Genomic DNA, 22,170 nt, shown 5'->3' on the forward strand with positions numbered 1-22,170 from the left:
ATCTCAAGATCTATGGAGTCCCGGACTTTGGAAGGCGTGCGTAGGGCCGAAGCCAACTCGTAGTTATTATTATTAATGGGGAAGCTCAGACAAAAAAAATATAAAAAAATATTTATAGTTACAGAACCCACTATCGATGTTAATAATTTATTTAAATGCGCACGAAGGGTTCCGTGCAAACTGCCGCAAATTACCAAAGATAATCTGTCTGCTTCGACTTTGCCGTTGAGAACCTAAAAAAATAAGTTTACCAGCTGCAAGTACCTAAGTCAGAAATTGCAAAACATTTTTTTTGTGATAGAACTACTAATTATGTTTCGGATTTTTGCCTCCTCCTCATCATCATCATCATTAGGCCTCGTACATTTTGTCGGATGATTTCTGAGAAAAAGGGTTTTGACCAAGTTTTGACAGACAAACAAACGGACGCACAAAGTCATCAATAAGTGTCCCGTTTTTCCTTTTGATGTTTGAAACCCCAAAAATAACTAAGACTATTTACGTAATTGATTTTTTAATTATTTACTTAACTAGACTGAAATTCATCTCACAAATCAAAGAATCAGTTCATCATACTTCTTTAATTATTGAAGGGAAAAGAAATAATAATTCATAATTTCTAATTTCCACACATCAACTTTTTGTGAGTCTACCTAAAGCTAGCTTCATGAATGCAACTATAAATGCGTTTATCAATGCATATTACTTCGCTGTTAAGACCAAAGAAAGAGAATATCGCACATATGAATATCTTGTATTGTTACATACTACGTAGCGGTTGAATTGATTAAAAAAATCACAATTTCCAATTCGATTAAAAAATAAAGTTGCAATATTTTGATTTGATGGCGATATAAATATTATATTTTATTTTCGCTTTTTTAATGTAAATCTTGAATTAAAAATGAGTTTGCCGTTTGTGAGTGTGCTTGGGGAGGCGCAGTATGAAGAAATAAGGGCGTGTCGGGGGTGTTTAGCTACAGGAGGTGACTTACACAGTCTTCATGGGAGTAGTTTATCTCAAATATTTTCAGAATTTACCACAATGCCCGTAAGTTATCCACTTAAATTTCCTATTAGGTACATAAGAAATACCATTTAGATAGAAAATACGCCTTTTATTTATGTAGAGCAGAAAGGGAACTTTCCATGTTCATTTAAAACAAACATTTATTATTTAAAGACTAAAATACCAATAAAAATAACATTTAAGCACATTCACAATGAGAGTCTTCCCAGGCTACGTTTCCTAAAAAAAAATGTAGATAGTGCTGTTCAGATTTAACTTGTTAATTACCTACTTTCTCATTACTCGGGTACATAATTATTCAATATCGCAATGTAATGGCAGAAGCATGTATAAAAATAATTGTTGTTTGATATTTAGATCACATTATGTATAGAATTGACACTACACAGAGGACTGTTAGTACTTAAGTTATATTTAGTTATTTTATCATTGTAAACCTGTCTTGTGTTTAGTTAAATAAAAGGCTTTGAAATTGAAATGTATAGAATTATGTTGTTACCTAAATTGCTTCAATTTTTTTTTTTCATTTTTTTTTTTTAATAATAATGGGTAGAAGATGTAAAGAGGGACTTTCCGCTCTATGTTCCTCAAAAATAATATAGATGGCACTGTAAAGATTTTTCTTCGTTTAACCTTCATGGATAACAGACATATGCATCTTGTATCTTTGCTTTTGATGAGAAGAAAATAATGGTGTCTACAGGAATCAGGGCTTACATTTATTTTGATTAATTTATTGCAGGTTTATCTGCTTATAGTCAATGAGACTGATCGCAAGATACAATCACAAAAAAGACATAATAAATTAAAAAATATATATTGCAGGTGAAGCCGTCAGACGGGTATCCTCAGTTCCTATGCAGCTGGTGTCGGCACCTGGTACGCAAGTTCTTCAACTTCCGCAAGAGGTGTCACATCACCACGTGGACGCTGCAACAGATGATAAGCAATAGGGAAATTGTGAGTTTATTTTAAATTATTATAGCACCCCATTTGTCCGGCCATGTAGTTAATGCCATTTGCGGCAAATATACAAAAAGTTGTGTGAAAAAATATAAAAAGTACCCTCAACTTATACACCTGAAATTCAAATCTCCAAATCCAAATATCCTGAAAGTACATATAAAAGTAGGTATGGATGTTAGTAACACCGTAACGAATACTGAGAGGGATAATTCAGACCATGATTCTGAGTTGATATCAAATGGAATTTCCTGTCGGAAAATTCATGGAAATATAGAGTTTTTTTTAAGTAATTTTAGTTCTATACCTTTGTGACGGAAAATTCCACTTGATATCAACTCAGAATCATGTTCTTAATCATCCCTCAAAGTTTTCGTTACGATGTCACTAACACCCTGTATATGATATATAGCAGCTGGAGCCTCACTGACTGACTAACTCACACTAGTCACATTTGACTAAATTAAATCGCCAGTGAAACAAAAACAAAATGGCGGGAAAACAAGATGGCCGCCATGAAAATTGTTGTTCTGTGCGTGGTATAAGAAAACCAGTTTTGCTTAATCCTATGAAAAGCCGCTATTGCTAACCGTTTGATGACGTAAGTGTTAGGCTAAGCGCGCATTACGATAAAAAATCGTTGCGATTTTTTTTTAAATCGTTACGGTTCATAGGGTTCGCTTCATAGGGTACAAAATACACATACGAATTCGCATCTGCAAATTTTAAATCGCAAACGATTTATTTTCGCAGTGCGCGGATTGTAGTGCAAATGTTGCTTGTACACTGCAAATGTTGTGTGCACCTATAATTGGCTTATGTAACAGTCTAATTACTGATGTAACTTTTATTTTATTTAATGTTTTATTATGTTTTTTTTTGGTGAAAACCTGTAATTGGCTATTTGTTTGTATTTTTGAATCTAAATTGTTTTGTCTTGTAAGCTGTTGGTTTTCCAAGAAATAACTATAAGCTGTTGGTGTACCTTTTTTATAAATAAATAAATAGTGTATTTCTGTGGTTGACAGATTTGCGATAATTTTTCGCAACGATTTTTTATCGTGATGCGCGCTTAGCCTTAATGTTGTGTATGTTCATAAGGCTTCCTTATTACAGATAACAGAGGACAAATTGAATTCTATAGACAGAACACATCTGAAACTAAACTTTATGCCTAGTGAAACATACATTACATCTTACTTACCTAACGAAATAGACAATAATATTGTAAATAATGTAACCAATGCAGATACAAATATAGGCAACGATTCTAAAGGTATCAAAAGAGCTTTCGAAGCAACTTTCGAGGAAGACGATCTCAACAATGAAGAAACATTCGAAGAAATAGACGAAAAGATAAGTTCTGAAAAAGAAGAAAATATATCACAAGATATCAAAGAAGAGATAGAAGCGCCAATAGAAGATGATAGGAAAATAAACAAAAGAACAACAAGGAAAAGAAAGGCAAAGAAAGATATAACGGAAATCATTATAGATAAAAGTGAGAGTGACAAGATACCAAGGAAAAAGAAGCGGAAAGGTAAAGAAGTAAAAAAGAGAAGTACAAAAAAAACAAAGGAAATAGCAGAAAAGGATTTAATAGTTAAAGATGAAATCGACGTTGATACAGATGAGAATTTAAAAAATGCTAAATTGTTTTATAATCATCATCCGTCTAAGGAACCAACGAATGAAGAACTCAAAAAGAGATGTAAGTATTTATTTAATTGGACACAAATTGGTTTGTCATCTTTATCAATCAGCCTGCACTATCCCACTGCTGGGTGGAGACCTCCTCTATTTTGCACCACTCTCTCTGGCTTTAATGACAGGAGCGCGCGCGGAACCCCCCCCCCCCCCCCCCCCCTTCCACTTCTCGACCGACTCCGCCGCCGCACGGGCTTGTCGATAAATTCGTCATACTACTTATCATATCCGTAAATGTAGTCATTCGCTGTAACTTTTAAATACATTTTTATAATTTTACTTCATCATCATCATCACCAGCCCATTAACGTCCCCACTGCTGGGGCACGGGCCTTCCCTATGGATGGATAGGGAGATCGGGCCTTAAACCATCACGCGGGCCCAGTGTGGATTGATGGTTATTAACGACTGCTAATGCAGCCGGGACCAACGGCTTAACGTGCCTTCTGAAGCACAGAGGAGCTCGAGATGAACTTGAGGATATTGGTGGCGCAGCGGTAAACGCGCTCGGTCTGCGATTGTTGAAGTTAAGCAACTTTCGCAAAGGCCGGTCATAAGATAATTTTACTTAGCATTGTTTAATTTAATAGTCAACAAGCAGTCTACTAAACACCTTGAAACTTTTTCCTTTCAGTGGAGATGATTGAGAGATTCTCAAAGAACTACAATGTGGCGATACGGTTTCTGAGCAAAGAGGAGCAGAGGAGGGAGTTGGAGGAGAGGAAGAACTACTACAAGAACCTGCCGTTCACCTGTGATGTCTGCTACAGGGGATACTCCTTCGAAGCAGCATACAGGACCCACATGACAGTGCATGACCCTGTAAGTGCAACAGACTCAAAAATATCCTAATTCATCATCATCAATTTAAGAGCTTTTTTTGACGTGACTTATTGTAGATTTGCCGCAGATGGCATTAACTACTTGGCCGGACAAATGGGGAGCGCTGAAGGCTCTCACCCGGTACAACGTTTAAGACAACAGGCCTGAGGGTGCCCAGTTGGGCGCGAACCTCGGCTCAGGGCGTCGTCTGAGAGGAAAAATATTTGACAGAATTAATCGACCCTAGCGGGTCGATAGCGATAAGCGCTGAATGAGGGAAATCGTCGACCACGCCGGCGGGGTCGGTATCGGGGCCGACAATTTAAGAGCCACGCTCTTGTCGGTGCAGCATTCTCCATGCTATTTTTTTTAGGGAAAAATAGGGCAGTGGTTTCCCTCTTGCCTTCCGCCCCGCAGTACTCTGTCTGTCGCAAGTGGGATGGCATAATACCCTTATTACACTACTATAAAATATTTTAATTAAAATACGTCTTACCGCGTTTCAAGTATATTATCTGTATAGTATAGTATCTGTCTACCCTCTTTGCCGCTTGTTTATGTATTGCAAAGAAAGAGGGTAGACAGATATGTCTGCCCGTAGAAAATTATGGATCTACCTACTCCACTCCAATCTCATCAGTCATTCCGTGATCATGGCACTTGCAACATTGTCGAAATATCGGGAGTCTCATATCCCTACATTAAACGCGGTAAGAACCCGTTATTATGTTTTTTAATTATGATAATAACCGCGTAAACTTAAAACAATGTATAAAATATTTGGCGTGATTGAGGGCTATTTGGCGTAAAAGGGGTTATTTCGCATAATTTCTTACCCTTGCGTTTTTTTACAGGCTACCGGAGACTTCGTGTGTGAAATATGCGGAATTCGCTCAAAGACACACAGAGACCGCGAGAAGCATGTTAACGCGACACATTTGAAACGATTTACATGTAAACAATGTGGAATTGTCACCAAGAGCCAGTGAGTAGTGTAGCTTAAGAACAACATAACATCTCACTACTACATCCCCTATGTAGTCAGAGGTACAGTCATGACCAATATCATGTACCCACTTTAGAACCCTGTCGCACTATCATATTTGACATTTAATGAGACTTACGGTTTAATTGAGGAGGAGCTCGGTGGCGCAGCGGTAAACGCGCTCGGTCTGCGATTGTTGAAGTTAAGCAACTTTCGCAAAGGCCGGTCATAGGATGGGTGACCACAAAAAAATAAAAATAAGTTCATCTCGAGCTCCTCCGTGCTTCGGAAGGCACGTTAAGAAGTTGGTGCCGGCTGCATTAGTAGTCGTTAATAACCATCAATCCGCACTGGGCCCGCGTGGTGGTTTAAGGCCCGATCTCCCTATCCATCCATAGGGAAGGCCCGTGCCCCAGCAGTGGGGACGTTAATGGGCTGGTGATGAGTGACGGTTTAATTTGTCAAAAAAGTTAATGTGACATGGTTTCAAAGTGTCAACCGTACATTCATCGCAAGGTGAACTAAGTACCCACATCTCACCGAACTTTCTGTTAGACCAACGTGAGAGGTGAGCCGTATCGCCGTGACCCGCCCAGTTGGTAGAACGCTTGACTCTCACTTTGAAGTCGCAGGTTCGAAACCAGCACAGGCCTAAACCAATAACTGTCGAATTTGTTTTCGAATTCATATTTGGATCATAAATGATTATCACGTGCTCAGCGGTGAAGGATACCCACATTCCCGAGAAATGCATTTTCGGAGGTATGTGACCTAACCTGTATTAGGCTGGTCTCTTTGCGGGTTGGAAGGTCAGAAAGGCAGTTGCTGCTGTAAAAAAACGGACCTGTCAAATCTTCAGGTTAGGTAAGCGGACCCTGTGGAAAACGGAATAATGCTAGGGGGATCATTACAGGTCATACGCGAAGGCTCACTTCGCTCGGCACAGAGGCGCTACCTACAGCTGTGATCAATGTGGGAAGACATTTGGGTAAGTAACATACATATAGCGAAAAAATAATAATGAAATGTGTAAATTTTGAGTTCAAAACTAGTATTGCAAGTAGTACTGAATAAAAGTTTCAATACATTTTAAGCTTGATGGGGCACGTAAGTTAGCTTGATGGGGCACCTAAGATAGCTTGATAGGGCACTTAAGTTAGCTTGATAGGGCACGTGAGTTTGCTTGATGGGGCACGTAAGTTAGCTTGTTAGGGCACGTAAGTTAGCTTGTTAGGGCACGTAAGTTAGCTTGATGGGGCACGGAAGTTAGCTTGATGGGGCACGGATGTTTACTTGATGGGGCTCGGAAGTTAGCTTGTTAGGGCACGTAAGTTAGCTTGATGGGGCACGTAAGTTAGCTTGTTAGGGCACGTAAGTTAGCTTGTTAGGGCACGTAAGTTAGCTTGATGGGGCACGGAAGTTAGCTTGATGGGGCACGGATGTTTACTTGATGGGGCTCGGAAGTTAGCTTGTTAGGGCACGTAAGTTAGCTTGATGGGGCACGTAAGTTAGCTTGATGGGGCACGTAAGTTAGCTTGTTAGGGCACGTAAGTTAGCTTGATGGGGCACGGAAGTTAGCTTGATGGGGCACGGATGTTTACTTGATGGGGCTCGGAAGTTAGCTTGTTAGGGCACGTAAGTTAGCTTGATGGGGCACGTAAGTTAGCTTGATGGGGCACGTAAGTTAGCTTGTTAGGGCACGTAAGTTAGCTTGATGAGGCACCTAAGTTATCTTGATGGGACACGTAAATTAGCTTGATGGGGCACGTAAGTTAGCTTGATGGGGCACGTAAGTTAGCTTGATGGGGCACGTAAGTTTACTTGATGGGGCACGTAAGTTAGCTTGATGGGGCACGTAAGTTTGCTAGATGGGGCACGTAAGTTTACTTGATGGGGCACGTAAGTTAGCTTGATGGGGCACCTAAGTTATCTTGATGGGGCACGTAAGTTTGCTAGATGGGGCACGTAAGTTTACTTGATGGGGCACGTAAGTTAGCTTGATGAGGCACGTAAGTTTGCTAGATGGGGCACGTAAGTTTACTTGATGGGGCACGTAAGTTAGCTTGATGGGGCACCTAAGTTATCTTGATGGGGCACGTAAGTTAGCTTGATGGGGCACGGAAGTTAGCTTGATGGGGCACGTAAGTTAGCTTGATGGGGCACGGAAGTTTACTTGATAGGGCACGTAAGTTAGCTTGATGGGGCACGGAAGTTTACTTGATGGGGCACGTAAGTTTACTTGATGGGGCACGTAAGTTTGCTTGATGGGGTACGTGAGGTTTCCTAAACGTGTAGTTGGTTTGAATTATACAGGCTGTTAGTGACATCGCAACGAATACTGAGGGAAAGATTCCAACCATTCTGATTTTATATCAACAGAGTTATTTTAAATTCTTTACTTTTGCGATGGAAAATTCCATTTGATATTAAAACAGAATCATCCTCCTCAGTATTACCTATGGTGTCACTAACACTTTGTTAATATCAAGTGGAATTTTCCACCGCATAATTCATAACTGTCTTTGCTTTTTTAAATTAGTTTAAATTCTATACTTTTGCGACGGAAATTTCCACTTGATATCAACTCAGAGGCATGGTCTCAATCATCCCTCAAAGCTTTCGTTACGATGTCACTCATCTAAATACATAAAAGGAGAAACTGACTGACTCACTGACTGACATATCAACGCACAGCCTAAACGGCTAAACGTAGGCACTTGAAATTTGGAAGGGACGTAGCTTAGGTACTGTAGAGGTGCACTAAGAAAGAAATTCCCGAAATTTCCACGGGAACTGTAATTAGCGGGAAAATCCTTTTGAATGAAAAATCAATACCACTTAAGTTAGACGCTTGAAATTTGGCATGCAGGTACCTTAGTAAACTTAAAGCTTAGTTGCAACAGGATATTGCAAAATTCCCACGGAAACGGGCGAAATTTCATATTATTTTTTCGTGAAAAATTGGGTTCCGACATGAAAAAGATCCAAAAGGATCCACGGTTCCGACATGAAAAAGGAATTTTTCAATTCCCAATTTTCCCAATTTCCCCAATTTTTCACGAAAAAATTATATGACAGTTCGCCACCAAACTTGACACATTTTGATATTCACCCTAATGAGAGTTAGTGGGTAAAAAATAAAATCAAAACTGCATAAGTTAGATGCTTGAAATTTGACATGCACTCCCACACACACAAAGATCTCTCTTTTATAACACGCCACGCGGACGAAGTCGCGGGCAAAAGCTAGTCCTGTATATTTGTGTATTCCAGCCACCAAACGAACTACCTGGGTCACATGCGTTCAGCGCACGAGACACGGGCCACGCGATGCGCCGTGTGCGGAGACGCACTACTTGGCCGGCTCGGGCTGAGCGTGCATATGGGCATTGTGCATAAACAGGTCAGAATTCGAATAGGCCACTTGACCTAGTCAAATGTCATACTTTTTACCATAAAAAAGCTTAAAAAGCATTTTATAAATGACAGAACCATTCGTCATCATCACCAGCCCATTAACGTCCCCACTGCTGGGGCACGGGCCTTCCCTATGGATGGATAGGGAGATCGGGCCTTAAACCACCACGCGGGCCCAGTGCGGATTGATGGTTATTAACGACTGCTAATGCAGCCGGGACCAACGGCTTAACGTGCCTTCCGAAGCACGGAGGAGAACGAGATGAAAACTTTTTTTTTTCTGTGGTCCCATCCTATGACCGGCCTTTGCGAAAGTTGCTTAACTTCAACAATCGCAGACCGAGCGCGTTTACCGCTGCGCCACCGAGCTAGGGAAGGCCCGTGCCCCAGCAGTGGGAACGTTAATGGGCTGGTGATGATGATGATGATGACTTCTTTTTACTTTGTGTTTGCAGGCGACGAGTTGTCCATCTTGTGACACGTTGTTCCACAACGCCGAGTGTCTCCATAAACATCTGGAGTGTGCCACCAGCGTGTGCCCGCCGGGGGTCAGGTCGGTGGTCTTCCCCTTGATATCAACTCAGAATCATGGTCTGAATCATCCCCCTCAGTATTGGTTACGGTGTCACTAACACCCATACCTAAGATGTGTATCACATTCTGGTGGAGTGCGTCCGGAACGAATCTTTTAGGAGACAAATTTATAATAATACTTAATTTATTTTTGGAGGTAGGAGGCTGCAATTGACAACATTTCATTTTTACTAAGGTGCCTTAAATCGAAAACCATTTCGAGATATTTCTATGATTTACACAAAACACATTTTTTCAGATTTTTTAATTCAGTAATAATAGAAATATATTGAAAAATCCACGAGGTCAGAAGAGGAAGGCATAATAAGTTCAGACCTTTACATAAAAATTATAAAAAAAGTAAATGTCATACATAACATGACACTTTGTTTGCGACTTGTTTTAAATACGCATGCAAAGGTACATTACATTATACTGCCTTCATTCTATCAATGGCAGAATCCAATTTTCAAAAAATATTTTTTGTAACTTCTAGTGGAAAAATCTTGAAAAGAAAAAATACGTGTCTTCTATTTAAACAAGTACTTTCGAAATAGCACAAAAAAACCACGGCTTAAAAATTTGAAATGTTGTCAATTGTGCTCTGGCAGATCCGCTTAGGGAGGACGCCAGATCACTTTACAAATTGGTAAAATTAGGTATTGGAAGTAGAATAGCTACTGAATAAATTGTCAATTATATTAATAAGCTTCTATCATGTAAAATAATTCCTATTTACTGTTTAATTACGAGGACGACATGGTCCTTATTCTTGTACCAAGTCCTTTATTAAATAAAAGATATAAAAAAACACCCATACCTACTTGTATGGCTACCTGTATGTACTTGTACGGGGTGTAAGTGACATCGTAACGAATACATTTAGCTCATTATTCTGAGTTAACATCAAGTAGAATTTTCGATCGCAAAAGAATAGTATAGAATTGAAAATAATTAAAAAATCATGAATTTTGCGACGGAAAATTCCACTTGATATTAACTCAGAATCATGGTCTGAATCATCGCCGTCAGTATTCGTTACGGTGTCACTAACACTCTGTATTACTATGATAATTTTCAGATTATTTTTCACTTTTAGTATTCACTTTTGTTAGTTGAAGTATCACTGGTCGAGACGGAATTTCAACTGTTTTTTTCTAGCTGAACTATTGAACATTTCATCCGAATGATGATTGTCTATGATAGATCAGAATCAGAATCATTTATTCAACGTAACTATCATGGATAAACTTGTTGAAGGTCAATGTAACATTTTGAATTTACGTCATTTCTCAAGGTGTTATGGCTGAGGAGAAGAAATGACAAGAAACTGCAACAGCAACACATCTTATAAATCAATGAGGGTACATTACAAGTTATTTAATAACTAGAGGAACACATTTAATACCAGACATGTTTATCATTTAGGTAATCATTAATCTTATAATAAGCTTTTTTACATAAAGTAAGCTTCACGTGAGCTTTAAATTTATTCTCTGACATTTAAAATATTATCTGGTATTTTATTGTAAAAACGTATACATAACCCCAAAAAAGATGAATTTAATTTACTTAATCTAGAAATTCATGTGTTCAATTTTGTTCAAAACACAATATTAAACCTTTTGCGATAGAATTAGAGTGGATAATTACGTAAAAATAGGTACCAGTCCTTTGGGTCAGGATCCTAATCACACACATACAAGAGAAATAGTCAGGATCCTTGTCACACACAGATCATAGGTTAATGTCGGACTTTCCCGTCGACGTTCCCCAAACACACGATAGATGGCGTTGTTAACTTTTAACGTGATCTTCTATCGTGTGGGTTGTGAGGTGGATTACCAACCCCATCAACCCTGGTGTCAGGGTTACTATTGTGCCGCCAAAGGCCCCTGACATGACTCATGTAACGACTACGTACTTACATCAGTAAGTAATAACCGGGACCAACGGCTTAACGTGACTTCCGAAGCACGGATCATCTTACATTCGGACAATCAGGTGATCAGCCTGTAATGGCCTAACCAAACTAGGGACAGTGATTTTTGTTATATGTCCCCACCGGGATTCGAACCCGGGACCTCCGGCTCGTGAGCCACTCAACCACTGGGCCACAGAGGCCGAGGCCTTATTGCTCATGCAGCAATTTCTTCCAAAAAGCCTTTGAAACTTACTTTTCTTTGATTCCAGGCCGTGTCCAATGTGTGGCACCAACTTTTCATCCGAGAAACTAATGAAGAAACATTATGATGAAGAACATAACAAAGAGTTTAAATGTGAACTGGTAAGTTGTTGAAACAAACATTTTGCCGCCTTAAGATGAAAACCACGTGATGTAGAATAGACATACAGTATACATACATGATGAGGAGCTCGGTGGCGCAGCGGTAAACGCGCTCGGTCTGCGATTGTTGAAGTTAAGCAACTTTCGCAAAGGCCGGTCATAGGATGGGTGACCACAAAAAAAAAAGTTTTCATCTCGAGCTCCTCCGTGCTTCGGAAGGCACGTTAAGCCGTTACTACTTACTACTTAATGATGTAAGTAAGTAGTCGTTACATGAGCCATGTCAGGGGCCTTTGGCGGCTCAATAATAACCCTGACACCAGGGTTGATGAGGTTGGTAATGTACCTTTCAATCCACACGATAGAAGAAGAAGTTCTCAAACAGTTAATCCCATGCATTCATATCTTCTAAATAATCACTAACTTTATAATAACCTTTTTTGTAAAGTTTTTGTTTAACTACTGTCTTAAAACAGTTAGTTGAAAGGCTATCACTCAATAAATCACGCGACGTGAAGTTGTGTGATAAGAGTGAGTGAGTGATTCTGTTCGTATTTTGACAGAACTACACGACCTATTTGGGTTTACATATTAACACCAATCCACAAACCTACACGGTCCTGGTTGATGAATTTTGAATGGTTAAAACATTTATTTTCGGTCATGGCGCTTCTCAATTTTTTAAACAACAAAAAAGAAAACCCAAAAAGAGAATGATTCCGGCCAGGATCGAACTGGCGGCCTTCTGCGTGTAAAGCAGATGTGATAACCACTACACCACGGAACCACGTGGCGGGGTGCTTTAAATTGAGGTAGTGTTCAGTCTGTTAGGTAGATAACAGAGTCAAAAATAAATTATGAAATTCTGATTACTAAATAAATAATAATCTAAAACTGTTGTAAGTACTAACAAAAAATGCAAAATGAAAAAAAAATGCAAATGGAATTCTAGTTAGAGTCTTCAATGATTAAAAAGTATCTGTTATAGATAAAACAGTTTTTTTGATTCGAGGAACAGACGTGAAGAAGATATATATTTTTTCTGCACACAATTCGTAAGTAGTAAACAGAGAAATATTTGTAGTATTTGTAATATCCGCAGTGTAACAAGACCCTGTCAACGAAGCTGAAGTATTCCACCCACATGCACGAACACAAGAAGACGGAGACCAGCACGACCAGTGGGCTGATCTGCGAGATATGTGGAAAGGGCAAGTTCAAGGTACGACTCATGATGTACAGTCGTGAGGAATTTCACGACTATGGCCAAGTCTGTCATATGTCAAATTGGTAATTCGTCAAGTCCTATTTTCGACAAGTTATGATATTTGCCGAACACGCTATTCGTCATCTCCGTGTACAGTCGCCTGCAGATATATTGGACCCCTCCGGTATCGCCTGCATCTGCATGGTATAGATATACCAGAGGTGTCCAGTATATCTGCAGGCGACCGTACAATCAAAATCTGTTCATGTACATAAATATTTTGAAAAAAACAGGCTCATTATTATTTAAAAAAAGGTTAATTGATTAAAGTTTTAAAATATAAAATCTTTATTTATTTTTATTGATTGTGAATATAATATTTTATTGTTTTATTTTTTTGTGTTTTAGTGTTGAGGTCTGGTCTTCCATTTAAACGCCCAACTTGAGATTTATTGATTTATTGGTAATGCGTGGGTGCTTGTTACACAGAGCGAGAGAAAGTGACCGAGTAAAAATTATACACAAAAAAGTATTTTGGTTGGTGTTGCCAACATTGAGCAATATAATGTACCCACTTTAGAACCCTGTCGCACTATCATATTTGACATTTAATGAGGCTTACGGTTTAAATTGACAAAAAAAATAATGTGACACGGTTGCAAAGTGTATACATATTAATGCTTGTAACAACTACAGACAGAATAAGAAACAAAGAATATATTTTTTTCAGTTTTAAAGAGCTTTATTCTCATAAAAAAAAAACTATACATAGTCACTTACTAAGAGAACTAAATATTTATTCGACAAAAAAAAGTGATAATAATATTTTAATTTTTTTATTCGACATACTAATGAATAAGTAATATTATTTTATTATTTTTTTAAATTGACGTGTGTTCCATAATTTTTATGCCTGTCGATTACCCGTCCCTTTCTTTTTCAACGGATAAGAAAATGACAGAGAAAAAAAATTAGATGGCGTCTGCAGGAATTAGCACCACTGTCTACTAAACTGCTGTCTTCATCATCAGAACCTGACGCAGCTCCGCACTCACCAGCGCGTCCACACCGGGGAGAAACCGTACAAGTGCAGCCTGTGTCCCAAGACATTCCGGGTTACCACGCTGCTCAAGGTAATACTATACAGGGTGTTAGTGACATCGTAACGAAAACTTTGAGCTATGATTCAGACCATGATTCTGAGTTGATATCATGTGGAATTTTCGCCGCTAAGTATGGAACGGTAAATAATTTAAAAAACACTAAAAAGTGCATGAATTTTCCTACAAGAAATTCCACTTGATATCAACTCAGAATCATGGTCTGAATCATCCCCCTCAGTATTCGTTACGGTGTCACTAATACCCATACCTACTTGTATGGCTATCAGTCTACTATCAGTACGTACTTGTACGGGGTGTAAGTGTCATAGTAACGAATACTGAAGGAGATGATTCAGCTGATTATTCTGAATTAATATCAAGTGGAATTTTCCATCATAAAAGTATATAATTTAAAAAAAAAACTAAAAAAACGTGAATAATGCGGCGGAAAAATCCTCTTGATATTGACTCAGAATCATGGTCTGAATCATAGCTCAAAGATTTTATAAAAACAATTGTTGCTTGATGTTATCTCAGGACGTCCACCACCACCTTATGATCATTTCGACTAACATCCGTCATGCTTTTTTTTTTAGTGGAAATTTGATATGATGTGTCTTTTTTTTTCTATTCTATATTTTTTTAGAAGGAAAATCTTTACAGCGCCATCTATATTGTCTTCGAAAGTCCATCATTGACCCTGAAGGGAATTATGTCTTTGCCATTCCAGAGTCACATGGTGATTCATACCGACGAGAGACGGTACAAGTGTCCCCAGTGCCCCAAAGCCTTCCACCAGAACGCGCACAGAACTGCGCACTTATTGGTAAGCATCTACATCTACCTATAGAATTATCCCGTTTTTCACAGGGTCCGCTTACCTAACCTGAAGATTTGACAGGTCCGGTTTTTTTACTAAATAAATAAAGAGGAAGCAGATTGAACCTCACATTATTACAATAATTAATTAATACTGAGTGAAGAACATAAACATGAATTAAAATTAAAAATTAAATGGGAAAATTGTATTTTTTATGCATCATCACCAGCCCAGCAGTGGGGACGCTGCTGGGGCACGGGCCTTCCCTATGGATGGACAGGGAGATCGGGCCTTAAACCACCACGCGGGCCCAGTGCGGATTGGTGGTTATTAACGACTGCTAATGCAGCCGGGACCAACGGCTTAACGTGCTTTCCGAAGCACGGAGGAGCTCGAGATGAAAACTTTTTTTTTGTGGTCACCCATCCTATGACCGGCCTTTGCGAAAGTTGCTTAACTTCAATAACCGCAGACCGAACGCGTTTACCGCTGCGCCACCGAGCTCCTCTCATTTTTTATGCATTCTAACATACTAATTTACAGACCCACACGAAGCAACGGCCGTACGCGTGTTACGCGTGTCCCAAACGGTACACGAGCGCCACCGCGGCCAAGGAACACGCGGACACCGTACACAGGGGGCTGCCGGCGAGACGACGTGACAAGAAGGATAGCTGAAGTGTACCCTAGCTATAGGATTGATAAGTGTTTCGTTGCGCGGGTGTGGCGTTGCGCGGGTGTGGCGTTGCGCGGGTGTGGCGTTGCGCGGGTGTGGCGTTGCGCGGGTGTGGCGTTGCGCGGGTGTGGCGTTGCGCGGGTGTGGCGTTGCGCGGGTGTGGCGTTGCGCGAGTGTGGCGTTGCGCGAGTGTGGCGTTGCGCGAGTGTGGCGTTGCGCGGGTGTGACGTTGCGCGAGTGTGACGTTGCGCGGGTGCGACGTTGTTCGTCGAAATAAAGATCTGATTAAACGTAAATGTTGATATGTAGGCTTATTAGATTGTCAAGATAAAGATTTGTGAGATAGAAGATTACAGGAATGCTACTGAGTTATTAATGTAAAATTCTGAGGATGATTCAGAGTTAATATCAAATTGAATTTTCCATCGCAAGTAAGGACCGAGTGGTGTAATGGTTAAAACGCTCGTCTTGGCTTGACAAGAGTGGCGGGTTCAAGTCCCGTCCGAGCCAGATTTGTTTCGATTCCATTTTCTCTTTTGAGTTTCCAACCTCGTAAGAGTTCACGGGTGAGTACTATAGAAACATAAATCATCTCCAAGCAGCCTTAGGGGTATAGGAGATAGTAAACTTACAGGAATGATGAGTAAGCTTCAGTACGATCTACTCTGAACCGGCGTGCGTGTGTGAAACGATTGATGAATGTGGAGGAAGCAAGAGAAGTCTCTGCTTACCCCGGTGGAAAATAGGCGTGATATGTAAGCCGGATTCTATCTAGGCATCTAAACTTATTCAAATTGTGCAATAGATGTAAACATAAGCTCACTATATCCCAATTGGGGTAGTCGTAGGTACATCCATCGCAAGGTGAAGTAAGTACCCACACCTCAACTTCTGTTAGACCAACGTGATAGGCGATGAGAAGTTGGAAGAAAAATCTAGTCGAAAATGTTTGGTTTTTAAATAAAACTGCAAACTGTAATTATGAACGAGGCATTTTTATTTCTGCACCAACCAGCTGTAATAGGCCAGTGTTCAACCAGTCAAATCAGTTACTTTTTACTAGAGATGGGCCGAGTACTCGTTTGATACTCGGTACTCTGCATACTCAGCGGGTTTTTGATACTCGTACTCGGCCGAATAACTCGGTTATTTGATAACGAGTATACAGCCATTGGTAAATAACAAACTTTTTCAATTATTTATCTACTATGACGCGCAACGTGACGTGTTTGTTTGCAAACAATCAAGTGACCAGTAGTTGAAAGTCGTGGGCGGGGTGTATGCACAGAGGAGCTCGAGATGTAAACTTTTTTTTTTGTGGTCACCCATCCTATGACCGGCCTTTGCGAAAGTTGCTTAACTTCAACAATCGCAGACCGAGCGCGTTAACCGCTGCGCCACCGAGCTCCTCATATATATATATCATTACTCCTTTATTCATCCTTTTTTCTGACTTTAGCTGCACCGGTGTTACCATCTCCCGATTTTCGTTTTTTAATTAAAGGTTTGGGCTCTGAGAAGTTGCGCTTACTGTCTTTCTGGTAAATATTTCTGTTCAAACCGGCGAGGCAGTATGGCAAATCTCCACTTTCGTTGTCACTGTCTGTATCATAGGCGTTTTCATAGACAAAATGAGAATTTTCTGAAAAAAAAAGCATTACCTCTGTAGTAGTGTTGCCGAAAAATCGATAGTTTTACTATCGATAGTAAACAGCCAAAATCATCTACCTAACCGCTACGCCAAAAAAGAGCTATCGATACTATCAATAGTATCGATATAGTAAGTAAGTAGTCGTTACATGAGCCATGCCTTTGGCGGCTCTATAATAACCCTGACACCAGGGTTGATGAGGTTGGTGATCCACCTCACACGATAGAAGATCCCGGTGGGGACACCACAAAAATCACTTTCTGATGACTTTGGTTATGACATTGCAGGCTGATCACCAGATTGTCCGAAAGTAAGATGATCCGTGCTTCGGAAGGCACGTTAAGTCGTTTTTCCCGGTTGATACTTACTGATGTATACGTAGTTACATGAGCCATGTCAGGGGACATAAAGAAAAGGTGATTACACAGTTTACACACGAAAAAGACAAAAGGTGCAAGCTTATATTTAACAGAAATCTCTTCCAGTAGACTGAGAAAGAGATAAACTAATACCAGCCGACATGCCCAACGTGATAAAATTATCAGCCTGATTCAAACAATTTTGTCGAAATCGATAAGTTTGTTTTTCCCGAACATCCGTGGAACGAGATTTTGTTCGTATTTTGACAGAACGACGATTTGTTTGGGTTCACATTAGCACCAATCGACACGACATAATTATACATCGTTAGAATTTATAAAATGACTGTGACTAAATTTTATCACGTTGCGCGTCTGCAAAAAAACTCATTACGAAAAAATATTACCTTCAGTGTTAAGTCCATTTTTCCTGGCTTCCGTAACTCCTTCATTTTCTTTACTTGTCTTGTGCTCGGCATTTTCGTCAACGTTACTTTGGGCTTTTTCTTCTTGATCATTATTTCTATTTATTTCATCATCATCATCATCAAACGCAGTGAGGTCAACTTCATTCACTATTATAGTTTCAATTTGTGGTGGTTGTGGCTCTTCAGTTTTATTGTCTATTGTCCGTGCTTTTATGTTTGCATTTCTTTCTTTTCTTCTTATTACTTTTTTATATATTTCACCGTTTGTTTTTGCATGGGTATCTTCATCATCATCATGTTTAGTGAGATCGACTTCATTGACCATTATTTCTTCTATGGGTGCTATGTTACATACTCCAGGTAGCGGAGACGAATCATCATCATTATCAGATATAACACAATTTTCGTTGTCTGATGAAAAAGCAGTCTCAGTACTCTCATCATCACTGCAGTCACTTGACGATGAAGAAATAAGATCCATCACAATATTATCCGAAGTCACTTTCTTAGCTTCTGCAATATCCTTGTTACTTGTCTCAGAATTTACATCATCATTATCATCAACAGGGTGGATTAAATTCTCTTCTTTGATTATGTCGTCTATTTCTGTTTTTATTTCCACTGTGGAAACGTCAGGTGGAACATCATTAATTCTAATTTGTTGATTATTCTTATCTGCTAAATTATCACTGCCTTCTTTAACACTATCGATTACATTAACAAGACTAGTTTCTACGCTATTTGTGTTGTTTAACAGTTTATCTTTCTCCACAGCATCTAATAAAGGTATTTCTAAATTCCCTTCGTCAGTTACAGTATCTTGTAACAATGTTAAATTAGGGAGACTCAAAATTATATCTTTATCGATTATCTCGGGTTCTGTGGCGTCATCTTCATCAACAGGGTGTATCAAATTCTCTTCCTTTACAATATCTTCATTCTCAAATTTAATTTTATTAACTATAGATTCACTTCGTGGAATGTTCACATTGCTTGTAATTGTTTCATCATTTAAATTCTTCTTATCTGCTGTTGTATAATTATTCCTATTAACCTTTGTATAATTATTCCTATTAACCTTAACACCTTCAGCATTAACAGTACTAGTTATTGCACCTATTGTGTTGTCAACGGTGCGGTCTCTCCGAACTGCTGCATTTAAAAAAACCATTTCGTCATCTCTTAAAACCTTTGTACTATCTCGAGTTAGTGCATTTCGTAATAATGATAGATTAGCCAAGTTTGTATCTATGTCACCACTGATCATTTCTTCATTGTCAGGCAAATCATTAGTTTCTATTTTAATTTCACTAATATCACCAGTGAGTGAGTTAGGCCTACTTTCTAACGGGTCAGTTGCTGTTGCATCATTGATTTCATTTCTAGCTTTTCTTATTTTTCTTAAATCATCAGATGTATCATGCGTACTATTCGAAGCGTGTGCGCCGTCTTTTAACTGATTAGTTTTCAACATAACAGTCTCGAGTGGTGCATTCGTATCGACAGCAGGTAGAGCTGTGATTACTTGTCTCTGTCTAGCGATACTTTCAGCTTGAGCTTTGGTCATGTTCAGATCTGTGGGGCTCGGTAAGACCACAACTGGAGTGAATGTGCCCTCTTGTTCAGCCGTATATACCTGTAGATAAAATGTTTTTTATTTGGAAAAGCAAAATACCTATCATGATCTTGACTACTTGTACTATGCCCTTAAATGCATACAAAAACATTGCACAGGCTGCTTTTTGTTACATTATGTCTATTTTTTATTTTTTAATATAGTTTATATCTTGTTTTTTTTGTTCACTTGATTGTGCTTAATATTTTTTTATTGTCTGTAACTTTGCATGTGCAGAGTGGACAAAATTTCCTACCAAAGTAAATTAAAAACATTGGATGTGGGTAATTGATTTTTTACGAAATGGCAACGCAGGGTGGGATGACGTCAGCTGGGCTAACCTTGAAATACTAGCTGTCAGTTTTGAGCATACCTGGTCTTCTTATACCATGATTTGTAGAAATTACCTGTACTTGTGAGCCGGTCATGTACAGATACATATCGTTGCTGGGTTCGTACATATCTGTCTCAGTTTGCGTCTGAGTGAGAGGTTGTGTTATCAACGCTTTGTTTAGCTTATTCACATTGCTCAGTGTCTGTAACAGAAACACATAGGTTAGTGACAACACACCGTTTTAAGTATTTTTCTTGTATTCTATTGTCTGTGTGTTTTATTTTGTCTTTGTTGGAGTGATTTGATTTCCCTTGGCAACGGAGATCGTCGGTCCACCTTGTAGCGGGCCTACCCACTGAGCGTACGAGACGTGGTCGCCATTCGACCACGAGCGAACGAACGTTTCTTACGATCTGGTGAAGGTCGCGGGAACCCACTGGATGCGGGCAGCGCAAGAACGATCGTCGTGGAGATCCTTGAGGGAGGCCTATGCCCAGCAGTGGGCGTCGTACGTCTGATAACGATGATGATGAACGGAGAAGTCAATTGCTGGTTGGCAGAGCTATCAAGTAAGGCTTTTAGTTTATACTATCTGGTTGACCAATCCTTTGCCTAAGGGATAGGTACACGAAAGCACCTATGAGACTGGCATGATCACTCGGGGTGTTCAAAGCCTCGCTAAAATTGAGAATAAAAAAATCCACATGATAGAGGAAGAAAACATACCAAACACTTCGCCTTCACCAGTCGTTTCATACAGATCATAGTTTCATGGCATCTGTGACGGAACCTCTTAAACTTCTGGAGGAAAGCCAAGCACGTACAGCAGACGTGCTTCGGATAGACATCCGATGGTATAATCTGGAATAGAATACATAGCCTCATTGACTCACAAATTTATCCCAATGCTGGTCAGAGGTACAGTCATGAGTACTAATATGTATGCATTTTGAAACCATGTCACATTAACTTTTTTGACGAATTAAACCGCAAGTCCCATTACGTGTCAAATATGATAGTGCGACAGGGTTCTAAAGTGGGAACATGATATTGGTCATGACTGTACAATAAAGAGGGTAGGCAATTTAAAAAGTGGGCCGACAAAATAATTTCAATGGCTGGAAACACTAAGACCTGGACCAGATTAGTGCACAACAAAGAAGAATGGAGAAAAATGGGGAGGCCTTTGCCCGAAGGCACACAGATTTGGTTGTCGCAGATTAAGGAAAATATTTAAAATGTATCTTGTATTTCTGATATAAGGCTATAAATAAATAAAAAGGGGCCTCTACGCATGCCTTTCAAAAATCCGGGACTCCATAGGCCCTGGAAATGACATTCAAATAATAATACTCACTGGATCACCAATTAATTCAGTAAAAACTTTTGCGATTTCGCCTTTCAAATTATACAATAGACATTCGGTTTTCAAGCACCCGCGGCAGGCGCGTAGCTCTTGGCTGACAACAATAGAATTTTTTGCCATATTTATCGTTATTATACTCATTATTCTAATTTATTTGACAAAATTCACTAATTACGAATATTTTACGATATTTTCTTTTCTTTTTTTTCTACAATGAAAGGTGTAGAGTCGTTCGCTCCGATCTCATATTCGACTGAATCGATACAGCATTTGATCCTTGCGATTTTGTTGTGCACTTTGAAACTATGTCACATTATTTTTTTTGACGAATTAAAAACCGCAAGTCCCATTACGTGTCAAATATGATATAATAGTGCGACAGGGTCTAAAGTGGGAACATGATATTGCTCATGACTGTACATAAAAAACAAATTAAAATAATACATTAGCGCAAAAATAAGTGCGCAATGTCAATGACTGCCAAATAACAATGTTGCTCTTAACATTTAAGATGAACTGCTTCAATGTGTTCCTTTTAAACCCTAGGTAGGTACTTAGTTCATACGATTCAGGTATCCAATCCGATCTGCCTTCTTTGATCTGATTGAAAATGAGATATAAATTCTGTGATAATAAAAGAAATGTAGTTTCGTTTCATAACACAATTACATTAAATTTTGAATTAAGCGGTGGGGCGTACTTATATAGGGTATTTATGTTTGAATAAATAATACAAAATATTTTATTTCTTTATGAAATATTAATTCGATACTGGATCGATACAATGTCATGATTGGCAGTATCGATACTTAACACCCAGATCGTAC

At 39.2% G+C, this 22,170-nt stretch overlaps 2 protein-coding genes and 1 non-coding gene across 3 annotated transcripts; 1 reads left to right on the forward strand and 2 right to left on the reverse strand.

Annotated features, from left to right (window-relative positions):
- The first annotated feature begins 825 nt into the window (after positions 1-825).
- On the forward strand, positions 826-16,576 carry LOC126379426 (putative zinc finger protein 66). Its single transcript, XM_050028180.1, has 13 exons — positions 826-1,051; positions 1,856-1,990; positions 3,110-3,704; positions 4,335-4,522; positions 5,377-5,507; positions 6,421-6,495; positions 8,781-8,910; positions 9,380-9,477; positions 11,691-11,784; positions 12,887-13,006; positions 14,023-14,124; positions 14,825-14,920; positions 15,458-16,576. The coding sequence occupies exons 1-13, from the start codon at positions 905-907 to the stop codon at positions 15,590-15,592; spliced, it is 2,046 nt and encodes a 681-aa protein (XP_049884137.1). The 5' UTR covers positions 826-904; the 3' UTR covers positions 15,593-16,576.
- On the reverse strand, positions 12,499-12,571 carry Trnav-uac (transfer RNA valine (anticodon UAC)). The gene has a single exon. It is a non-coding gene; the product is annotated as a tRNA-Val (tRNA).
- On the reverse strand, positions 16,565-21,566 carry LOC126379412 (AP2/ERF domain-containing protein PFD0985w-like). Its single transcript, XM_050028162.1, has 5 exons — positions 21,335-21,566; positions 20,704-20,838; positions 20,051-20,179; positions 18,008-19,664; positions 16,565-17,232 (listed from the first exon to the last, which is right to left on the reverse strand). The coding sequence occupies exons 1-5, from the start codon at positions 21,482-21,484 to the stop codon at positions 17,024-17,026; spliced, it is 2,280 nt and encodes a 759-aa protein (XP_049884119.1). The 5' UTR covers positions 21,485-21,566; the 3' UTR covers positions 16,565-17,023.
- Between the last annotated feature and the right edge of the window lie 604 nt (positions 21,567-22,170).

Source organism: Pectinophora gossypiella, chromosome 29 (assembly GCF_024362695.1).
Source record: "Pectinophora gossypiella chromosome 29, ilPecGoss1.1, whole genome shotgun sequence".
NCBI lineage: Eukaryota > Metazoa > Arthropoda > Insecta > Lepidoptera > Gelechiidae > Pectinophora > Pectinophora gossypiella.